Raw genomic sequence first — 21,161 nt, 5'->3', positions numbered from 1 at the left:
GGCTGTTTTGAGCAAAGAAAACAACTAGTTTATTCTAAGCAGTAAGTAGTAAGCAGTAAGAATCTGCATACACCAAAATAAAATCATCACTGCCCTTCTTTTACACTAAGCAGCATCTGCATACAGCAAAACTACAAGACACTAAAAAACAATGGAAACACAAGGGGCCACCCAAGCACAACCCTGAAGTGAAATCAAAGCCATAGAAGGCCATGCAGGCCATATACTATTTTACAGTTCCCTATGGAGTTTTATTTTTCTGGTTTGATCATCACTTGGGCGAGTCAGTATGAACCCGCATGTGTTTAGGTGCTGCTTCCTTTGTCCACCATAGATACACCAAGGAGGAAATAACAACAGCCCCAGCAACACATCCTGCAGTGATTCCAACGATTCTTCCTATACGCTTCTTGTTTCTCTTGGAAGCGCCGGTGCTATCAGAAACTGCAGCAATGTTGTAACATAGCAAGTCAGGAATAAGAAACAGCTAACTAACAACTGAAAGATAAAAATTGCAAAATGGGGCTGAAATAGAAGAAATGAACTTAAGCAAACCTTGAGAAACATGGATTGCTGATACTAAGGGTCCGTATGTGCTTTGAAATGGAATGCAGCAAGTGCCCTTCCCAGCCCAGAAGAAGTGTATATCCATTGCTGAGTTTGTCACATTTGCTTCAAATCTTTTTATCAAGGCTCTTTTGGATCCACCAGCTTCTTTTCTGATGTTCAAGTCTTGGAGAACTCTCTCACCCTTAAGCCAATTCACAATTTAAGATAATATGATAAGAAACTGGCCAATGGCAGTTTCTGGATAAATTAAATGGCCAGTCCTTGAATTCCTAATAATGTTTCCCCTTACCTGGATGTAAATGTCAAACAAGCGCCTCCCAAGACCTCTCCAACTGTAAGAGTCATCCATAGCTATCTCGGCAAAGTGAAGTTCAACATTGTACCTCCCATTCTTTAACCCAAGGCCATAATATCTCAGCGAGCTTGCTGAAATCCTTGCTGTCTTATACAGCTCAGAATTCAAAGTTCCAGTGATTTGAGAATCAGTTTTTGCTATATACTGAGGTCCATTTGGGTTCGAGATGAAATTTCCAGTGTTGCTGACTGCCCATTGGTCATCAGGGCTTGTGTAAAATGACGCGGCTCCCACATCTTCAGAGTCACCATCAAACTCAATGCCAGATGCAGACTTTTGGGCTGAGCCTCCACACTTGATAGAAAAAGAAGCTGCAACAAACATAAGCAAAATTTTATCTTCTAGGTTCATGTCTTGATCACAGACATAGCACAATTTTAAATATTCCAAGTATGTTTAGACAGAGCTGCACTCACACTGCAGAATGATGTCGGTGCATTTGGTATTGCCTTGGAGGCACTTTAACACTCCAGAAGCCTTGCTGTATCCATCATTACCATCTCGGTTAGAAAAAATCAATTTCAAATGAGATGCGACCAACAGGAGTTATGACATTACAGGTTGGGCTATGTCCAGGTATCAAGAAATTTGACCGCGCTAAGCAGGAAAAATTCCACAAAACAATTAAAGTTCTAAAAGTTAGTAGACTTGGGATTATACTGACATTACCATTTACCAAGATTGTGATTTGTCACTTGCAAGGTTGAATTATAACTTTCATCTTAAATTATTTGAAGAAAAACATTGCTGTATTAACGTATAAATGGGTAAAATGAAGATAATACATTTACCTCAACTTCAAAAATATTCCACCTGTTGAAGACACACATTTGTAACTTCACATAAACCAAAAAAAAAGGGTTCATAACAAATTAGTTCCACTGGATTTTCTGCAACCTCAGTGAGATACACTGATCAAAGAAGTACGATAATTAGTTGGGCACCAGGTCATCTCCATTAGAAGACAATTATGCCAATGTTAGTACTAACTTTCTAATTAATGAAAAGCGAACAATATCTGGAGAGGATAGAAGAAAAGCGATTATTTGGTTAACAATTGTTTCCCATCTCATCCACCATCATCCTAAGATCCCCTACAAACAATCAGTTGACCATGTAACCATATCAGCAGAATTCCTATCTAATTATTTGGCCTGCTTACTTCATTTGAGTTACAAAAGGAAAATTTTCGCGAAGGTTTAGGAGGACCACTACGAATTTGGAAAGTAAGCACACCTGTCTTGTAGACTCTCTGTATTGATGGAAGTCTCAAGAACATTCCTGAACAATAAATGGAAGTCATTTATACCTAGTAAGGGCAGAAGAGAAACTAAGAAAAAAAATTCAGGGGTGCATCATAGTTGAACAATACTACTTCTGTGGGTACTTAGCTTTGAAGAAGGACAAAGCAAAGCCTAACTTACACTGACAATCCTGCTTTGGCAAAACTTTGTGGTAAATTTCCTGATATTGGATTGAAGGAGACATCCCTGCAATGAAGTAATCAATAACTTAGCCAGTAACCCTAAATCCTAATCGTGCGTTTGGTCACAATTATTTCGTTTTTGAGTGCTTCGTCATGAATGAAAAAATAGTTAGCGTACAGGTTGTCTTATGAGGAGCACCACTAGTTGAAGTGGTCAAGCTCCTCACTATGCTGCTTAAGGGTCCCCATTGAACAATCAAGGGTCCCCGTTGAACAATCAGGACAGTCATCTTATCTTTCTCAAAGCTGGGATATTCCTTGGAGTTGCTTGTGATATCATTTTCTTATGCTCAAACTAATGTATGAGATTTGTGTTTGTAATTTTTTGTCTACCTAAATTGAAAAGACCAGGATGCAGAAAGAATTTAAACTGCAACATCATAGGATTATCTTTAAGATGTCACATATTACTGAAAGAAAATTAGAACTCACAATACAATGAGCTTTGGACCTATGAGATCAGCAGGTAGATCCCCACTCAAGTTGTTGTTGCCAAGGTACCTGAGATAGAGTATCAGCATCTTGAAAGCCAAATGGACTAACAGAACCAAATCCTTCAGCAAAATGTCAGAAGAGAGAAATTCTTTCTAGTTTGTATCACATACAAAAATTGTAACGAAGCCAGATTCTGAAATGAGGTTGGTATACGACCGGTCAACTTGTTGAAGCTCAAGTCCCTGTCATTGTGATTTCATCCCGTTATCAAAGTGAAACTAGAACATGGATTTAAATAAAGTCGAGAAATACAGCTAATGGGTAAAAGAATTGGGAAGAGCAAGGCAAACATATAATACATGTGAAAAAGATTGAACATATATCAATATCCACATATTGCAAGTTTATATTGGCATCAATGACTCACAAATGCTCCAACAGAGTAAATGTCCTAAGTTGCTCTGGAATTTGTCCAGCCACGCCACAATTTCTCAATATTCTGCATACAAATTGAGAAATTGTAAATAGGATTTACACCACAAACAAAAAAATGATAGACACACAAAATCTTACAGTATCGACAATCTTGTTTGGACTTCCAAGAAATCAAGAGAAGAATCTTCCCCATTGAGATCACCAATTCTCCTATGAAGACCATAATCACATCAAATACTATGATCAATATACAATAATTCACAATCAATGTTACAAAAAAATTCATAAAACTATAAAGGAGAAAAGGAAAAAAGGAAAAAAAGAAAAAAAGAAAGAAGAAGAAGATACAAGTGTGTGCTTAGAAATATGTATCATGTCCTAACAACAGCCTGTCTTTAGAACCAAAAAGTGAGGGACAACCAACTCTAGTCAAAGCATCAAAAAATAGTGTCCAGAGAGAGAAAATCATGCTTAGTTTCTTTGTCATTTTAGTTCTGGTGAGAATATACCAGTTATATAGAGACTAGGTGCACAGAAATTCTAATGCAAGAATTTTTCGAGCTCCATCCTTATCACTTCGTTATGGGGTTCTGAAGTTTTTGTTAACTTCAGGACCCTAAATTTATAAGCTTACAGAAAAATATTTCAAAGGTTTCAAAAAAGCATAATTTAAATCCTTACTTCACAACTTCAGGGGCTTGAGGTTAATAACAATTTCAGGCGCTCCTCATTCAAAAATAGCAACGGTGCAAAACGATAATGCCAAATATATTAATTAAGGGGCTTAATTCCATAACAGGATAAATAACATAGTTATAAGAACATAATAAGATTCAAAAGATACTATTTCCCAACTGAAAAGCCATACAAATCCTCCAGTTTGTTTAAAGCAGCGAAACTGCTTGGGATTGGACCTTCAAGTGAAGTCCCTTGAAGCCTCCTGTGAAGGACAAAGCACAACTAGTCAACATCAATAGATGAATTACCATTACCTTATAGCCCCTCAATTATCTAAAGATAGAATTAGAGATCAATGAAAAATCGTGCATACAGGTCCTTCAGTTCTGTTAGAGTACCAAAGAATTCTGGAAGCTTCCCAGATAACATATTATCAGATGCCCAGCTGCAATGAGAAAACAATTTTCAAAAGCTTATCTTATACATCTTCAGAAGAGATCTGATTCTAAATTCACTGCTTGACAATCAAAGTTTAGAGTACAGAATCTGTAGGGACTTCAATTTTGCAAATTCTTGTGGGATGGGCCCACTCACTCCGCTGCTATCGATGTATCTGCAAGGAAAGCCAAACCACTAATCAGATTGCATGCTAAGGAAGGAGAACAATGCTTAGTGGGGTGGATGGCCGGATGCCTAGTTATTCGTATGTTGTTCTGATAAGCAAAGTGAAAACCACCTGCAATTCAGTGGTTCTCACCTGCAAGTCTCCTAAATGACCCCATCATAGACCAAACGAAGTTCTGGTCATGCACTAATAAACTGATGACCTTTTCTGGTCTATTAAAGAGACCTACTCAACTATAAAAACTCAGATATGTGCAATGATGTCGCTTCTTTTTCTCATAAAAAAATGGCTCATAATTTCAATTTCAAGTGATTATGGCTTACAGCTGCTGTAAAGAGGTCAAGTTCCCAAGCTCCTTGGGCAATTGTCCAAAGAAATTATTCGAGCTAAAACTTCTGCAACACAGAAGATACACCAGGAAATTAGTAATTTGCCACCAAATGCATTAAAACATGACTAACAGATACCAGAATTTCAGATAGTACTTAACAGGGAAATCAACTTGGATAGATTGCCCAACTCTGGAGGAACTGGACCCGTGAGATTGTTTATACCAAGGCTACTGTTGAATCATTCAGACGGACAAAACTGTTACGAATTCCTTATGAACTTTGGATATGCACTAGTTCTACAAATATAATAATTCTGAAATTATAAGATCGTAGAAAGTTTATTGGAAAACTACAGGTATTGCATGTTGGTTAGTTGTCCAACATCAGGTGGAATGGACCCATTCAACACATTTTGTCCTAGATTCCTGCATCGAAATCCAAGATCATCAAATCAATAACAGGATCACAAACAACCAAGATTTTGAAAGTTTTGATATCTTACAAATCCATTAGCTGCTTTAATACAAACAGTTCACCGGGTATTTCACCAGAAATATCCAGAGCATATATTTTCCTGCAACAAGTGTAAAAAGGGAACAAAAGAAGAAAGAAAAAGTTCAGAGCAAAAATAACCATTATATCAAAAACGCTTAAGAAGAAGACAACCAATCAACTAACAAGTGAGTAATGTGGCAGCTATTCCCATTGCAGTCACAAGCAACACGAGGGTTTGCATTTTCTGGGGCCCATGATGCATTTGGAGCACAAGGATCAGTGATCATATTCAATTTGTCTCTTAAATTCCAGTGATCTATGACCTTGTTAAGAGCAGCCACTGGTCAGAGAAATCATGTTAGAAACATAGGCAGCATGAACTGGTTTAGGCTTTTCATCAAACACATAACAGCAGCAAAGATGTGATACCTTCTTCAGGTGCGGTGGCTGGTTGTGCATAAGCAACTTGAAGCACACAAACAAAGAGCAAAGTAAAGCCCAAGAACCCCATCACTGAGAAACAGCAAAACACACATACTCAAACCCGGACACAGAGTGATAATTAAAGACAACGGCAGCGGCCGGCCGTTGAGAAAGGACAAAAATACCCAGAAAGAGATTAACATCAATATTATTAATTGAAGATTCGTATCTCACATAAGAACAAGAACAAAACAAACCCAAGATAAGGAAAATTATATTGATCTTTCTTTGACTCCGAGAAAGATCAATAGAATATAGTTTTAGCCTTCTAGGTGTAAAAGTTATGACCAAGCGGAGGCACCAAATCGCATGGAGAACTTTGTCAAGTTTTTGACGGTTTCAATCCGCACAAAAAGTGAATGATTGTATTATACTTGTTTTAATAACCTTCTTGACGTTGAACAAAATAACCACCCTCTTGTCCTCCCTTTCTGTCTTCTTCTTCCCCTTCTTCTGCTCTCGTGCATCGAATGCATATGAATACTGACTGAAAATGATACGGCACCAGACACGACGAGCAATTCAAGTAGATTAGATTAATTAAACAACTTGAGTATTAACAAAGATTCACACCGTACACCGATATGATTTTCCTTCGTGGTTTTGAACCAATTGCAATTTGAAGCCAGCTTTACATTGACCGTCCATCAAAAGAAAGGAAGGTTTCCTGAGGATGAAAAAAAGAAAGAAAAAAGAAACGTTGCGGAGTTGCGGGATATAGGGGGACCCACTGTGTTGCAAGCCCATCTCATTTGTTGCACATGCACTGCACGAGATGATTTTAGTATTGGTGCCTTTTGCGAATAATATACTATTGGCGCCTTGGTTTTCTTTACATTTTAGTATTGGCGCTTAATGTTTGTTTGCCCAACCGTCTTTCCTGAATTTATGAAATTTTATTATTGTGTTTAAATTTTTGTGACTAAAATTCTCATGTCACCAAAAAAATTTGATTCAAATGTGGGTTTGTTAGAATCAGTGTGTTAAAATACGGGTTCAACCGACCGGTTTTCGATATAAATATCGATTGTTCGGTTTGAAAAAATTCAAAATTGATAACTTTTGATAAAAAATTAAAAAATATGAAAATAAATAAGTAAACAAAAATTAAAAGAGCAAAAGTTGAACCTAATTGAGATTTAAATAGTTATGTTGGACTTTGATTTTTATAATTTATATAGTCATGTTATCATTTCTTATAAGAATGTTTGTTAATTGAAAATTAAATTTGGTAATATTATGTTTAATTTGATATTGAGAGTGTTATTAATGTGGTTATTACTTTATTTGGATAGATTTTAATTTATAGTATTTTCCTAATTTTTCTAAAAATTTACAGGTTTTTTATAATTTATTATTAATTATCAAAAATTTTAATTTATCAAATCAAACCAGTCAGTCGGTTAAACCGATTATCAATGGCCTACCGGCACGATTCTTAATCCGATTTTTAAAACATTTATTAGAATACAGAGTCCAAACTCCAAACACATCCGAATGATTTTGGGCTGTAAATCCTCACAAATTTGTTTTATCCTCCGAAATATTTAGATCTAAAAAACACATCACTTAAAATTGAAGGGACATAACAGCTACACTAGAATCACGCAAATGATATTGTCCTCTTTGGTCACTTGTCTACTTTTGGCTCTTGAACCTCAAGGCTTTATTTATATGCCTCACTTGTGTGAAAAGAGTTTGACTCTTTACTTATATACCACTCAGTTAAGTTATAATCCGATGTAAGACTACAATTCTTGATAGTGTTCAGACATTCACTAATAATTTAAGTCTCTATTTTAAGTGCACATAATGACATAACTAGTAAATATTTTGAGTTACAGATATTTGATTCATAAGCTGTTAAATTCAAATACAGGGAAGGCGAAAACTTGTACTAATTAAACAAAATACTTTGACGGGAAACTAATTAATTGAACAAGCCGATCAACTAAGTTTGCTCCTTATTTAGTCCGACCATGACTCTGCTGCTTTCACTTGGTCCATGCAACCAAATCAACCCATGTCAGCCTCCATGGTTCTACTCCTTATTATCTGTAAACGACGCACTGACTTGATGAAACTCCTGCATTTAATTATTAATCAAGCTATAACAAAATCGAGAGTAGGATTTTTTTAATTTATTTTAAAAAACAATTTAAATGGGTGGTGAAAATAATTCAAAATCATTTTTTTTTCTTGATTTAATTTTTGGGTATTTAAAGAAATCGGACGATAGGATTAGTGAAAATATATGTACATACTGCCATGGAACATCTCCTGCAAGAAGCCAATCTCCTTGTTTGTCTTGGTAGGTCAGTGTATAACGGACATGATCATCTTCATCTTTCTCATGTTTATAGCCTGAAAACAAAGATATTAAAATCAAAAACCTGATATATACATATATATATATATATATATATAATTTTAAAAAATCAGAATATTACATTTAGAAAACATGTTGATCAAGGAATTTGTGAGTGTCTGATAAGAGTTGTACAACATCAAATCAATTTTCCTCACAATTGCCACCCCTTCCATCTTCACCTTCACATACATGGAGATGGAGTTACTAGAATCACCAATATAATTTTCTTCAACAAAGTAGTTCTGGTTCCACTGATGCTGGTGATGATGATCAATTAGCGACTCATTCTTCCTCCTTGTCTTAACATTTATCTCTTCATCATCCCTATTATATATAATCATTTAGATCAACGCGCGCGCACACACACACACACACACATATATATATATACACACACATATAATTAAGGAAATAAGTAAAGACCAAAATTGAACAAATTAATTACTTGGCGATGGGAGAGTAGGCTCTCCTCTTCTGTCCTCCCTTATGATCATCATTGCCACTACTCCATAGCTGTAAATGTAGCATTTGCGTTTCATCTTCTGTCTTCTCAGGAATATCAATAGCCTCTTCGAAGCAGCGTTTCTCGTTGTTATTTAGATCCAAACCCTTCATGGGATAGCGGATTGGTAGGCCTAAGCCAAGTTCAAGCTCCATTTCATACAAGCAACATACCACAGTCGTTCTTGCATGCTTGGATTGCTATATAAGTCCATATATACACACACATGTAGATGGTGAGAGAAGAAAAGGGCAGTAGTAATATTAGTGTATAGTGGAAGAGAGGAAGTAAGGGACAACATGGAAAAGTTTAGGTCGGGAAAAAGCCCAACATTGATATGGACAGGTAAAGATCAAATTGCACCAACTTTCCAGTACCTAGTACAATATGTACAGTTGATTATTCTTTACACACTATACTTACACATGACTTTTCATGAAAATTGAAGAATATGTTGGATTTGCGTATGCTAATGTCCTACTCCATGGTCAATGAATCACTCATTAACCTAAGAGAGATTTGATGTACTCGTGGATTTTAGTTTCCACTGTCCAATATGGCGGCATTGGTCGTTCAAACCCCATTGATGACGCACGAACTTTCTATGATTCGAAGACTACATGATTCAATATATATATATTAATGCAGGCAGATCAACGAAGGAAAATAAAATCGTAATTCAAACCAACATTTGAGTAAAGAACACACTAGAATCCATTAGAAATTGAGAAAAATTCTCTAGGGTTTTCATATATTTGTTAAAATAAGAGATAATGACCTTTAGGCCGACTACATCCCTAATATGACGTAAAACACCAAAATATAAAAGTTACAAAAACACCCCTGAAACATAAAATAATCGATTTGAGACCCTAAACGATGAAATTTTGTAAAACTATGATAGGGCCAACGGCCCTAGTTCTGTTCAAAATGCCGTTTTGCTTCAGCCGATCAAATTTCATCGAAAATGGACAACATAAATTTTCCAGTGTTGCAGCCACATCCTTAAAAATGATTTCTACTAGCCAGATTAACCCAAATCAGCTCAAAATCAGCTCCTATATCATATATATATATAAACCAAAAAACTTTAAGCATACTGCAATTTTTCCAATAAACGGCTAGCTTAATTAATGAAAATTCCCTCTATAGATTTTCTTCAGTTAAAAAAAAAACTCTGCAGGCATGCCTTTTTTTAGACAGTATACTAAATACAAATACGGCCTGGAATAGACATACGTAAATCCGTCAAATAAGTTAATTGGCCCGAGACTCAATGCAAACCAACCCAATTGAAAATAAATGTGTTAGCATAAAATTGAATTCCCGATCTCGAACGAGATTCTTTATATTTTAAATTCGGATAGATAACCAATTAGACTATCACAGAGTGATTCGTCTGGAGATTCATTTGCTATAATACATCACTGGTAACTACTTGCCTAATGGTGTCATGGTTTATGCATACAAAAGCATGTTTCCGGTCAATCATAGTGGGAGACAAGTAGTATTATATTGAAGGGGGAACCAACCACGCATGTATTGCTACGAGAGTACGAGAATGGCTGGTAGGATTTAATGGTGTGTGGGGTCGAAACATTTTCTTGCTACATGAAACTCTCATGTCATGTGATGGAAACCAGACGGGCCCAAGCGTACAGGACACGTGACACAAGCAAACAGAACAGGCTTAGTTGGTCCACAGTCTGTCCAATCAAATTAACAGAGGCCCGATTCACTCTTGTGCGGTGGAACCAGACGGGCCCATTTTGTATCTTGCACCGTTTTACTGGGCCTTATCATAATTGCGAAGGATCATATTGTAATTTATGGGCCTGACGACTCCTGTACAGAGGGTCCCAAATTATTAGCTTTCCCTGCTTGTGTTTAATAAACAAGAGGAACCCCTAACCGTGCAAAGCGAAGTAGTTTCACGTCAAATATGATGACGCACTCACTCTAATGCAACCAACTGCAGCAGCATGTTTGGCACATTTGATTGAAACTGTTCCCAGATCTCCTTACAGAGTGAATATTAGACGTCAGAAGAGGACGACACATATTTCGGATCCACTCGTGGGGATTGAAGATTGTGGGTTCCCCCATGAATAAATGACATTTTGAGTAGTTAGTGTTAACATATATAGATTATTTCTCTTCTTAACTATCAACAATGCATTCCATAGTTAAACGAGTTTCTGCGAGCTATTGGGGTGGATGACATTCTGGAAAAATTATGTCACGCGAGCCCAATGTATTCATAGGAATCAAACAATCCAAAGCGAATTTTTTTTTGGAGAAAAACATCTCGCAGTAACTCCACAGTTAAAAGTATTTATGTGAGAGTATTATTGGGATGAGTGACCTTATGTGAGAAGATAAAACCGTGCATGTTTGATGTATTCACGGGAACCGAACAACTCAAAGCGGATAAGATTGTTGATGTGTATATGGGTTGGAGTTATAATATTTGGGGTTTCATGACAATAATTCATGTGTAGGTTTAAGTTATAGTGTGTATGTTGAGAAAGACTATTGTATCCTATAAAGGGCGAGTCAAGAGAATCCTATTGCATTGGGTATAAGGATAATGATGAATTATAGAGGACTGAAATTTTATTGAATAAAACGAGATACATGTGTCACAATCCAACTAGGATCATCATTTCACTATAATAACTTCCAGTTGTAAATTTTTTATTTTGTACTCTTTGCACTAACACAAAATCACGTGTATGTTTTTAATTACTTAACCTAACAAGAAAAATATTCGTTAGTTTCCATACTAGCTAACTCGATCATCCCTAGAAGGTAAATTATACCGTAGGACTCGTATTTGCTAATGCAGATTATAACTACTATTAGACGTATCTCAAATATTTGAACCACTCAAATGCTTGGAATTTTATCACTAGATCCAATGTCGACCTCATGAAGACTTTTATGATGGGGTAGGCACAACGACACCGTTTAAGGAAAAGTTGACTTGACTAAAAGTAAGTCGCAACACATTCATTTGTTGATGGGTGACAGCCAATGCAGGAGCATGTGGTACTTTCCGTAAGCGCTTGTGCAGTTCGCACAGGCCCATTTTCATAATGGGCCGATAGGCCCAATATTGTCCCGTTGACGGGCATTGTATCGTCCTGAGTTCAGGACTCCCATGGCACGCGGTTCGTGACAAAATCAACATTTACAATTTGGCGACGGAGTAGCTAAAGCTCCAAGCAGCAAAGGTAGTTGAAGAGTTCCGCAGCGTGAGCGATTTCTCTCATGGCTTCTAATTCTTCAAAACATCCGATGCTCCCAATATCTACTGCTCCGATGGAGGAGAAAGAGAAACTCATTAAAGCCGATGAGAAACTATTCAAAGGATCCGCCATGACCAAAAGAGGAGCGTACGCTGCCATCTCCTATATGTCATGTGCAGGTACTTTCCGCTTCATGACAATTTAGCGTTCTATATCAACAATTTTCTTATACTGCGTAGATTGGTTGCTTTTATAATCGATGTGTTACATGTTTGTTGTCGTCGTTATAAGTATCTGTTGACGGATTTGTTACTTTTAATTCTTGATTCGGCTCTGAATAATGCATTTATTTTTTTGATGTTTGTGAAATACAATATAGAAATTGAGCCGTTAGACATGTGAATTAAATTCATAATTGCTTCAGCACGCGTGAATTGTGAAAGAAACTGTGTTCTAAAGTGCATTTGTGTGACTATACAGAATTCTCGCGTGAGAGTTTGGGTTCTGTAAAAATGCTCAATACAGCGACCACTTGTTATGACCTGTTAATTCTCATTTGGTTTCAAGTACCTCAGAGCTGGATTTCAGCTAAATTATGTCCTTAGGTTGATTCCAAGAGATAACCTGTCTCATTAAATAGCATATGTTTCAATTTTTAGAGGATTGAGTTCTATAACATAATACGAGATGCTTCAATTTCCTGGCTCGTGTTATCTAAAAGAGGAAAATAATGGAGAATAATGTCATGTTATCATATCTCAAAAGATTAGGGGGCAATCAAAAATGAGCTTGCATTTTCCGTTTTACCTCTGTTATTGCCTGCTATTCTGAAAGAATGCTCGTGAGTTGTGCCTGATGCCTAAACTTGCCAGATTGCAATGCAACAACTATTTTTAAGTCCTTTCATCAAGTAAACATGCTTAGTTGTTAAGCCACGAGGATGGTTTTCCTATACATGGTTTTATTTGAATTGACTTCAGGAATATGGCATAGAATTTCTCCAATGTTCCCAAAAGGTTCTTTGGTTTATGTTATGATACTTTCAGGGTTTTTTCATTTTGTTGTTGTTTAGCTATTTGCCCGATTTTGCAGTGCTTTTGGTTATGTTCAACAAGGCGGCTCTTACTTCTTATAACTTCCCCTCCGCAAATGTTATAACACTCTTTCAGGTAGGTTTCTACCAAGAAAACGCAATGCAGTGAGTGTCTTTCATTATTTGAGGATTATATTGTTTCTGATTGCTACTTCATTTCCTCATTCTCTTATTGGCATGATTTAATGGCTGGAACATTACTTGTTTTCGTAACTTTCTGGGTCATATATATCCAATTATGACATGGATGAACTGTAGAAAATATCCCATTACCCTCCCACATCATGTGGAAATTTTTTAACCGTAGTTGCACTTACTCTCATCTGATTTTGTTGTAGATGATATGCTCATGTGCTTTCCTTTATACACTGAGACGCTGGAAGCTTATTACCTTCACGGCGGGTGAATCTTTGGTTGGGTCTGATGGTACTTTTGTGCCATTGAAGACATTGATGCACACTCTTCCCCTATCAGCAGCCTATTTGCTTTACATGGTACATATTAAGCTACATCATGCAAACAATCTCTATATGGATAATTTTCAAGTATTGTTTCTTGGTTTTAACTAATGCATATGTTCTATTTCTCATTGAAAGCTAGCCACCATGGAGTCTGTTCGTGGAGTTAATGTTCCCATGTACACCACTCTTAGGCGGACGACCGTGGTGTTTACGATGATTATGGAGTACTTTCTTACTGGGCAGAAGTATACACCACCTGTCATTGGGAGGTAAAAGTGCCTTTTTTAATGCTATACTATTTTCGTAGTGTTTACATGTCTAATTTGATTAATAAGAGACAGTGATGAGTTGATGAAAAAAATTGTGTTGATATCTCAATTTCAACTGAAGTTAGAAAATCAAACATGCATTAAATTATATTAGGTTTCTTGGGAGCATTTATCTTGCTGTCAATTAAGGTTTTATATCTGAAAATGATCATGGATTGTCTTACTTGAGTTGCCATGTTGCTGATTGCTAACTGAGAAAATTTAAGGGCAATGCCAGTGTTGGATTGATTGTCGTTGGTGCATTTATTGCGGGAGCTCGAGATCTGTCATTCGACTTCTATGGGTATGCTGTTGTTCTCATAGCCAACCTCACCACAGCGGTATATCTTGCAACCATAGCCCGTATTGGTAGTGCTCACTTTTTTTCATGTCCCTGGAATTCTTTGGTTGAATTTCATCTTCACTATCTTAATATCATTTTCAAGTAGATACTGATGTTTTTTACCCTCAGGAAAATCCAGTGGTCTTAATAGCTTTGGCCTTATGTGGTGCAACGGTAAGCTAATTGAACTATGGCCTCTGAACTTGCAATCATATGTCCACGTCTTTTCGTAGATTCCATTTCGGATTCAGATGTTATATTGCTTTTTCCATAATAGGAGTTTTATGCGGACCGGTTTTGCTAATTTGGATATTTATTCGCGGTGACGTGGAGATGGCTATAAATTTCCCTCATCTGTTTTCACCCGGTTTCTTGGTACTTCCTGCTCACAAATAAAGTTTTCCATATCAATTTTGTTACATTTTATTAGCCAAACCAAAAGGCAAGTTGCACTCGGATGACCTTTTACTGTTAGTGTTCTTGGATAACGTATAGAAAGAGTCTTCAATTTATTTCACAATTAAGTTTGGAATTAAATGTAGTTTTTCGTCCTTCTAGTGTGCCAGCTAGATAACTTTGTTACAATAGATTAAACCCCCCCCCTCCAATCCTCCCTCTCTCTTTTCTCCTCCATGAAGAAAAAGGCACACCTTGATTGTTTTTCTGAATGATTAATTGGAGTGAGGAGTGGGGTGCATTTGGTTCCACGTCTCTTTAAAATTTTTCCTTTTTTTTTGGGAATCTCAAAATATTAATCTAGCATGAGAACCTCCATTCACAGTTTTGCAAATTTTTTGTGGATTATTGGCAGATATGGTTTCTAACCCAAAGTTGGTTTCTCATATCTTTAAGAATCTGCGGTCACATTTTTGCAAAATTTTTTGTGGATTATTGACAGCTATCGTTTCTAAGCGAAAGTTGGTTTCTCATATCTTTGAGAATCTCCGGTCACAGTTTTGCAATTTTTTGTGGATTATTGACAGCTATGGTTTCTAACCCAAACTTGGTTTCTCATATCTTTATCTGGTCTTCTACATATTTTTTCTCTGCAATTAGATGCCAGATTGCGGGTATTTTAGACAATTGGATTTTGATTTCCCCCCAATTTTGGCAGGTTGTGATGCTTCTTTCTTGTATACTGGCCTTTTTCCTGAATTATAGTATATTCCTCAACACAACTCTCAATTCAGCACTCACGCAGACCATTTGTGGCAACCTGAAGGTTTGTTTGGCTGCTACTTTTTATTACCTTGCATGCCATGCTCATATTTTGCTTCCTCGGCTATGATGAGTGTCTGTGTTATCAAGGATATCTGGCTTCTCTCCTCATCTCATTAGTAGGTTTTTTCTATGTGAGCCATCTCATATTCTCATTAGGTTAGTTAGTTGAATTTCTGTTGTGTAAGGAGGTTAGACATACAACTTTATGTGATGTAATGGGTTACTATATCTCAAGCCAGTTCTATCCGCGTGCTCACTGGTTCCATTTTGTGTCATGATATTTTAAACTTGTGTATTGTAGGATCTTTTTACCATTGGACTTGGTTGGATGCTTTTCGGGGGGCTTCCATTTGATAGTGTAAGTGTACACTCTTCACCTATATCTACTTTGTTCAGGCACATCTCCTTTTATAGATTATTGGTCTCAACGTCTCTTTTCATGCTTGTGAATTGTGATGCATTGGCTCCTTGCAGTTGAATGTTGCTGGACAGTTTCTTGGTTTTCTTGGCTCTGGTTTATACGCCTACTATAAGGTCATGGGGAAGTAAATGTCAAAGCTATACATTAGTGGGGAAGTTAACTATATAATATTGACTGTTGGAAGATGAGCGTGGACATCAAGGACAAGTTTCTTTTGTCCATGAGAAGAGGTTTTTGACATAGATGGGAAAATCAGGGCTTGCTTCTCCCACTCACCCAAAAGTTCTCTCTAGAGTCCAGTCGCTGCCATTTTAACTGACAATGTCCTCTTTTTTTTTCTCTCTTCAGCTGCCTCTGTATTCATTCTTAATGACATATACAACTATAGTGAAATTTTTACAGTGGTGATAATTGGCGTACTGATATTGTATAATTATTCCCCAACTAGCTCAAAAATTTTAGGCAGGCTGTTGTAAAATTTGCTGTATATCCCACATCCTACTTGTCGATATATGGTTCTATGCAGGGCATTGAACCTTCAGGCTTCAACCACTACCGCCTTGGATCATGATGAAATTGTCATTTTCTCACCTTAGCAATGCTTTTCTTACTCTTTTTAAAATTTCCATAAGCAGATAACACTATTCTGCGAGTCTGCATTTGATAAATTCTTGGAAACTTTTTTGTTTCTTCTGTTTTTTAAGAATTTTGAAAATCTGTAGGCTTTCATAAAAAACAAAACAAAAAATAAAAATAAAAAGAATATTTTTTATTTTTCACTTTCTATTTTTTATTTTTTGAAACTCAAAAATAAAAAACTAAAAACAACGTTGATATCAAATCAAAGAGGACCTTAAGAGTGTGTTTGGATTGAGGGATTTGGGGGGAAGGGAAAGGGAAGGAAGAGAAAGGAAGAGAATGGAAGGGAAAATACATTTCCCTCTCTCATGTTTGGATAGATAAAAAAAAGAAAGGAAAGAAAAGTAGTTTAATTTATTAGTTTATCATTATTTTTTATGTTTACGTGTTATATCCAAGGGTAAAATAGGTTTTAAATTTATAAGTAACTTAATTAGTAATCTCTTCCCTCAAAATGACTCCATTTTGGGAGGAAAAAATTTTGACAAAAATTTAAAGAAATCTTCCTCCCAAATCACCTCAAATCCCTCCCCTCAATTTTTTATAAACTATCTAAACAAGTGAATTGGAAGGAAACTCCATTTTCCTTCTCTTCCCTCCCCTTCAAATTCCTCAATCCAAACAGACTCTAAATCCCGTTTCTTGGTTATGGCGTGGACCATAAAGCTTCAGCTGGTAAATTTAGGGTTTATTTAGCCTTAAAGTTAAGGGGGTATTTAGTAGTTGGCAATTTATGAAGTAAGTAATCTGATGTTAATTAACATTTTCTATATTTTAACGCCGTTCATAGAAAGGCGCGTGTAGCCGTTACCTTCCAAAACTGTCATCCCCTCCAGAACCATTCGGAGACAGAACGAGAGAGATTCCCATCTTTCTCTCTCTCCCCCCTCGCGCATAGAATCTCCACCGACACAAGCTCCTAAACAGCTCTCCAAATTCCAAAAGAAGGCCCAAAAGCTTAAATCGATACGATGCTTGTCGCTCTCTCCTAGGAATATCTTCCTCCTTTTGAACGTTTTAAACAGAGAGGCGGCTTCTGCTTCTCCTTGTCCATGAATGGATTGCATGTGGCGGCCGTGATATTATGTTGAAAATCCAGGTGGACGATTTTAGCCCTAGGTTTTCGGTGGACAGCCGCAGAAACTCCGTCTCATTGCCGTTCTCTCCGTTGTTGCTCGTCAATGGCCGTTCGAGGAAGAGTTTATCCTATTCTAAGCTCCCCGAGGAGCCCATTAAGCTCTCCGTTCTCAAATTAGACGGCTCCAGTTTTGGTAAGGCTTTCCTCTCTGTCTCTCTCTCTCTCTCGCTCTGTTTCTTTTTGTCTTTTGTATGGTATGAGGAGAAAATGGGGGGAAATAAGGGAAACTGAAGTTTGTTGATGGATATGTTTGTTAATCGAGGTTTCCATGGTGAATTGGGATTAATTGAGGGTTTGAATTTCACAGATGTTGAAGTTATGAAGACGGCTACCGTCGCCGAACTGAGAGAGGCGGTGGAGGCTGTCTTCAGTCACATGCCAAAAAAGGGAGTGGGGAAGATTTCATGGTATGGCGTTCTTGTTGGTTCTTTATTTGTCTTATGATGTACATATCTATCAAAAAGCTAACTACTCGATACATTGTAGTTTCCCTAGCCTAGAATCTTCAGTGCCATTTTGCATGTCTAGATTTATTGTTGAGGTGGGAGGTTTCTATCTCTGTTGTTTGTCTAACAATCGGTTACTTCCTTAATGTGATTGGGTTCATGGAGGTCACATGTGTGGGGACATTTCTGCTTGTGTTTCGATGGTCAAAAGCTACTTACAGAAACCGACTATATCTGTAACTATTGCATCAAGGATGGTGATCAGGTTTGAGTTTGACTCTTTTTGGAGGATATTCGTCCCAGATTTTTCATTCTTGTGCTAGTAAAGCATTGAACAGTTTTGTTCCTAAAACAATTTGTTGAACCGATAAATCAAAATGTATGCAACCCAAATGTATATTTCTATAAATTCATGAGTTTATCTTTCTAGTGCTATTTTAATCTTTAGTTCCATTGTCTGAAAATTGGTAGCAATTCAATCTTGTTATGGATTATTCCAAGCAAAAGGAGAAAATAAATTGTCAGGAGGATTTTTACTCCAATGAGACCGAGTGAACCAGTGATTGTTCCTTTTTCTTCTCTAGAAAAGTAGTCTTTTTACTCTGTTCATAATCATTGGTTCACTTGGTTTCATAGAGTGATGATTTTCCTAGTTTTTCAATATTTTGGATTTTTTTCTTTGCTCTTTTTTTTTTATTCTGAGAAAGAAGTGAATCATATTTGTATTTTTGTGGTTCTTCATGCTCTGACTTTAGACTTTGAAATTCTATGGTCATCCATAGCTTCTCCAGAGGTTTGCTGCTTCAAATTAATTCTTGTTGTCTCAATATGCAGCTTTATTTTATTCGACATCACTCACCCTGTTACAGCCTGGTAAAGAAGAGATCCAAGAAAACAGCTGTTGACCGGAAACAAAGAAATATGTAAGACAATTCAAATTTCTACGATTCTTTTGTGGATTTTTGTTATAGCATTATCAGGTGTTAATGTGTTATCATGTCAATAAAGAGGCATGCAAATTTGCTATAACTTTCTTCATAGACATGGCTTTATCGTTAGCCAGAAAAGCTGTGGTAATATGGCTGTTATTGCTAGCATTCTGAAATAGGGGTTTTTTGTTGCAACTAGAAACTCTTATAATTTAGGGAGCAGACACTGCAGCATAGTTAACATCATGGTTGAATAAAATTTATCAAGTATTTTTCATCAGAGAGGTTTTTTTGAATACCTGACATATGTGCAATAGAACTGAAGACTTGAGGAGCCCATATTGCTTCTGTATATGAAGTTATGTGCATCCTGATACTCAATGAAGAAAGTTGATGGTGCTTTGCATAGGTGGTGAGATGGTGCCGCACCCTTGCGCTTTAACAATTCACAGCCAGTAAGCCCCTATATTTGGTTAAGATCACAAAATTCATTTATCTAATTTCCTTTTTGGGTGGTAGATGATGGACATGTGTGCCATGGCTACACTATAAACCACCCTGTTTCTGGTCATCTTACATTTTAGTCATGTTAGACGGGAGAGACATTTTGCACTGCTATGCAGGAAAGTGAACTAGTAAATATGTTATTATTTTCAGAACATAGCTGAGTGCTCCACTACTAGAATAAGTTCTTAAAAATGTGTCCATGTTTTTTCAGTGATGGCTGCTGAAATTTTCTTACTGCCCTTGCATTAGTTGCATAATTTATGGGTTTATGTGCTCAGTGATAGAGATTATGACATGGAATAAAAATGGAAAAAGGAAATAAAGGGAAGGTCCCACCCTGCTGGGACAGATATGATTGCATTTGCCATCTTCAAGACCGTTAAAAATATAATCAAGAGGATGTAAGACAGAAATAGAAGAGTAGATGGAAATAATTTTTATCTTGTTTGGATACGTTCTCAATGTTCATTAACTTGATGATAACACAATAATTGGAGATGTTTTCTAAAGGAAACCATCATGTTCTCCAGACGCAGCCTTATTTATTTTTGAAATTTTATTTTCACCTTGCAAATTCTGTGGGTTAAAATTTTCTGTCGTTTATCTTTCACCTTGCAATTTTTTTGTGCATGGCAGGTCGTGGTTGTTACAAAATAACCTTGAGATTGAAGAACAGAATGATCAGAAAGATAGATTTGAGGAGCAAAAGCACAATGACATGGAAGATGATGACTCCGATGATATTGAGAGTGGACACTCTCAGGATAATTATGACAAGGATGAAGATTTTGTTGGAAGCCGTGAACTCAGATTAACCCACTTTTTTAGAGGGTGGTTTTCATATTCTCGTTTGCCTACTGTGAAAAGATCAAGACCAGGTAAGATTTCTCCCTCGAGATCTGCCTGTGATTTCTTAAGTAGTTTCAGGAAGATCGTAAACATATGTGGTACTAGAGGCTACTCTAGAAGGGATACATGGAGAGAGGACTAGTGCGTCGGCGGAGCTGCATCAACCGGAGTGCTTGATTTGGTTAGTGAAGTGCTCTCTACATGCAAGGGCCATGTTAGCTTTAACGCTCATGGTCTCTCATACTCAAAACATTCTGTTGAAGCCATGTCCTTGTAATTTTTTTTTAAAAGACCAAATTTAGTGAAAATCAAGGATTTAGGTTGGATTCATGGGCAGTGATTGTTCATACTCATCCAAGACCAGGAATGATGATTCCTTTCCATCCCTTTATACAGAGGTCTAAACTGCCACAAGATCATAGTTGTCCTTGTATATCCTCCTCTGCCCTTATACAACGATTGAATTTTAAGCTCCGTATACATTTATTTTTCACACTGGGCGGTTCTGTAGGTTTGTGCAGCCGGTTCTCAAAACTTAATGCCTGACATGACATCTTTTGTATGCCTGGTCGTGGACAAATTCAGGAGAGGATACTAAGTCTGAAATTCTAATCTATGACCAAGAATCCCCCTCTAATTTTTCCTATAATCCTTTGTGGACAAAGGCAAGTCTGGGTCAGGTGGCTCCAAAATAGGTTAAATGGGCTGGGTCAGGATTTAATCCAATAGAGCCCAGTTTCATGGCCTCATCGATTTATGGGTGATTGGGTGGCCCCGTTACATTTTTC

General features: G+C 36.9%; 4 protein-coding genes across 11 annotated transcripts; 2 read left to right on the top strand and 2 right to left on the bottom strand.

Moving 5' to 3' along the window:
• Positions 1-68: 68 nt before the first annotated feature.
• On the bottom strand, positions 69-6,645 carry LOC119997398 (probable LRR receptor-like serine/threonine-protein kinase At1g56140). 8 transcript variants are annotated; one of them, XM_038844376.1, is made up of 21 exons: positions 6,468-6,645; positions 6,282-6,381; positions 5,841-5,924; positions 5,595-5,751; positions 5,419-5,490; positions 5,270-5,341; positions 5,075-5,146; positions 4,908-4,979; positions 4,501-4,572; positions 4,333-4,404; positions 4,150-4,221; positions 3,420-3,491; positions 3,274-3,345; positions 3,017-3,088; positions 2,844-2,912; positions 2,350-2,415; positions 2,162-2,206; positions 1,342-1,406; positions 860-1,236; positions 556-751; positions 69-444 (listed from the first exon to the last, which is right to left on the bottom strand). In XM_038844376.1, exons 1-21 carry the CDS (start codon positions 6,639-6,641, stop codon positions 272-274), a joined length of 2,226 nt encoding a protein of 741 aa, XP_038700304.1. In that variant the 5' UTR covers positions 6,642-6,645; the 3' UTR covers positions 69-271. The 8 variants fall into 8 exon arrangements, with proteins under 8 accessions (XP_038700304.1, XP_038700307.1, XP_038700311.1 ...); XM_038844379.1 differs by having other exon boundaries at positions 6,269-6,381; positions 6,473-6,582; XM_038844383.1 differs by having other exon boundaries at positions 6,473-6,582.
• Positions 6,646-7,712: 1,067 nt separating this feature from the next.
• LOC119996140 (auxin-responsive protein IAA29) lies at positions 7,713-8,922 on the bottom strand. The gene is made up of 4 exons (XM_038842673.1): positions 8,711-8,922; positions 8,345-8,589; positions 8,159-8,258; positions 7,713-7,980 (listed from the first exon to the last, which is right to left on the bottom strand). Exons 1-4 carry the CDS (start codon positions 8,920-8,922, stop codon positions 7,911-7,913), a joined length of 627 nt encoding a protein of 208 aa, XP_038698601.1. The 3' UTR covers positions 7,713-7,910.
• Positions 8,923-11,922: 3,000 nt separating this feature from the next.
• Positions 11,923-16,372, top strand: LOC119996009 (UDP-N-acetylglucosamine transporter UGNT1-like). The gene is made up of 10 exons (XM_038842506.1): positions 11,923-12,197; positions 13,111-13,187; positions 13,450-13,605; positions 13,708-13,841; positions 14,119-14,249; positions 14,353-14,397; positions 14,501-14,598; positions 15,338-15,445; positions 15,746-15,802; positions 15,919-16,372. Exons 1-10 carry the CDS (start codon positions 12,041-12,043, stop codon positions 15,991-15,993), a joined length of 1,038 nt encoding a protein of 345 aa, XP_038698434.1. The 5' UTR covers positions 11,923-12,040; the 3' UTR covers positions 15,994-16,372.
• Positions 16,373-17,308: 936 nt separating this feature from the next.
• Positions 17,309-20,859, top strand: LOC119996214. The gene is made up of 5 exons (XM_038842769.1): positions 17,309-17,775; positions 17,950-18,049; positions 18,254-18,353; positions 18,923-19,011; positions 20,161-20,859. Exons 1-5 carry the CDS (start codon positions 17,589-17,591, stop codon positions 20,513-20,515), a joined length of 831 nt encoding a protein of 276 aa, XP_038698697.1. The 5' UTR covers positions 17,309-17,588; the 3' UTR covers positions 20,516-20,859.
• Positions 20,860-21,161: the final 302 nt, after the last annotated feature.

Source organism: Tripterygium wilfordii, chromosome 4, assembly GCF_013401445.1.
Source record: "Tripterygium wilfordii isolate XIE 37 chromosome 4, ASM1340144v1, whole genome shotgun sequence".
Classification (NCBI taxonomy): Eukaryota; Viridiplantae; Streptophyta; class Magnoliopsida; order Celastrales; family Celastraceae; genus Tripterygium; species Tripterygium wilfordii.
Note: the sequence above shows the minus strand (reverse complement) of the source record. Positions and strands in the feature narration are given on the sequence as shown.

Coding starts and splice junctions, on each gene's coding strand:
- LOC119997398 (XM_038844376.1), bottom strand. CDS start 6,641: ATGGGCTTGCAACACAGTGGGTCCCCCTATATCCCGCAACTCCGCAAC. Junction 6,382..6,467: donor GAAAATCATATCGGTGTACG/GTGTGAATCTTT, acceptor TATCATTTTCAG/TCAGTATTCATATGCATTCG. Junction 3,492..4,149: donor TTAAACAAACTGGAGGATTT/GTATGGCTTTTC, acceptor TGGTCTTCATAG/GAGAATTGGTGATCTCAATG.
- LOC119996140 (XM_038842673.1), bottom strand. CDS start 8,922: ATGGAGCTTGAACTTGGCTTAGGCCTACCAATCCGCTATCCCATGAAG. Junction 8,590..8,710: donor GCCTACTCTCCCATCGCCAA/GTAATTAATTTG, acceptor TATATATAATAG/GGATGATGAAGAGATAAATG. Junction 8,259..8,344: donor GATCAACATGTTTTCTAAAT/GTAATATTCTGA, acceptor CTTTGTTTTCAG/GCTATAAACATGAGAAAGAT.
- LOC119996009 (XM_038842506.1), top strand. CDS start 12,041: ATGGCTTCTAATTCTTCAAAACATCCGATGCTCCCAATATCTACTGCT. Junction 13,188..13,449: donor ATGTTATAACACTCTTTCAG/GTAGGTTTCTAC, acceptor ATTTTGTTGTAG/ATGATATGCTCATGTGCTTT. Junction 15,446..15,745: donor CCATTTGTGGCAACCTGAAG/GTTTGTTTGGCT, acceptor TGTGTATTGTAG/GATCTTTTTACCATTGGACT.
- LOC119996214 (XM_038842769.1), top strand. CDS start 17,589: ATGTTGAAAATCCAGGTGGACGATTTTAGCCCTAGGTTTTCGGTGGAC. Junction 17,776..17,949: donor ATTAGACGGCTCCAGTTTTG/GTAAGGCTTTCC, acceptor TGAATTTCACAG/ATGTTGAAGTTATGAAGACG. Junction 18,354..18,922: donor GCATCAAGGATGGTGATCAG/GTTTGAGTTTGA, acceptor CTCAATATGCAG/CTTTATTTTATTCGACATCA.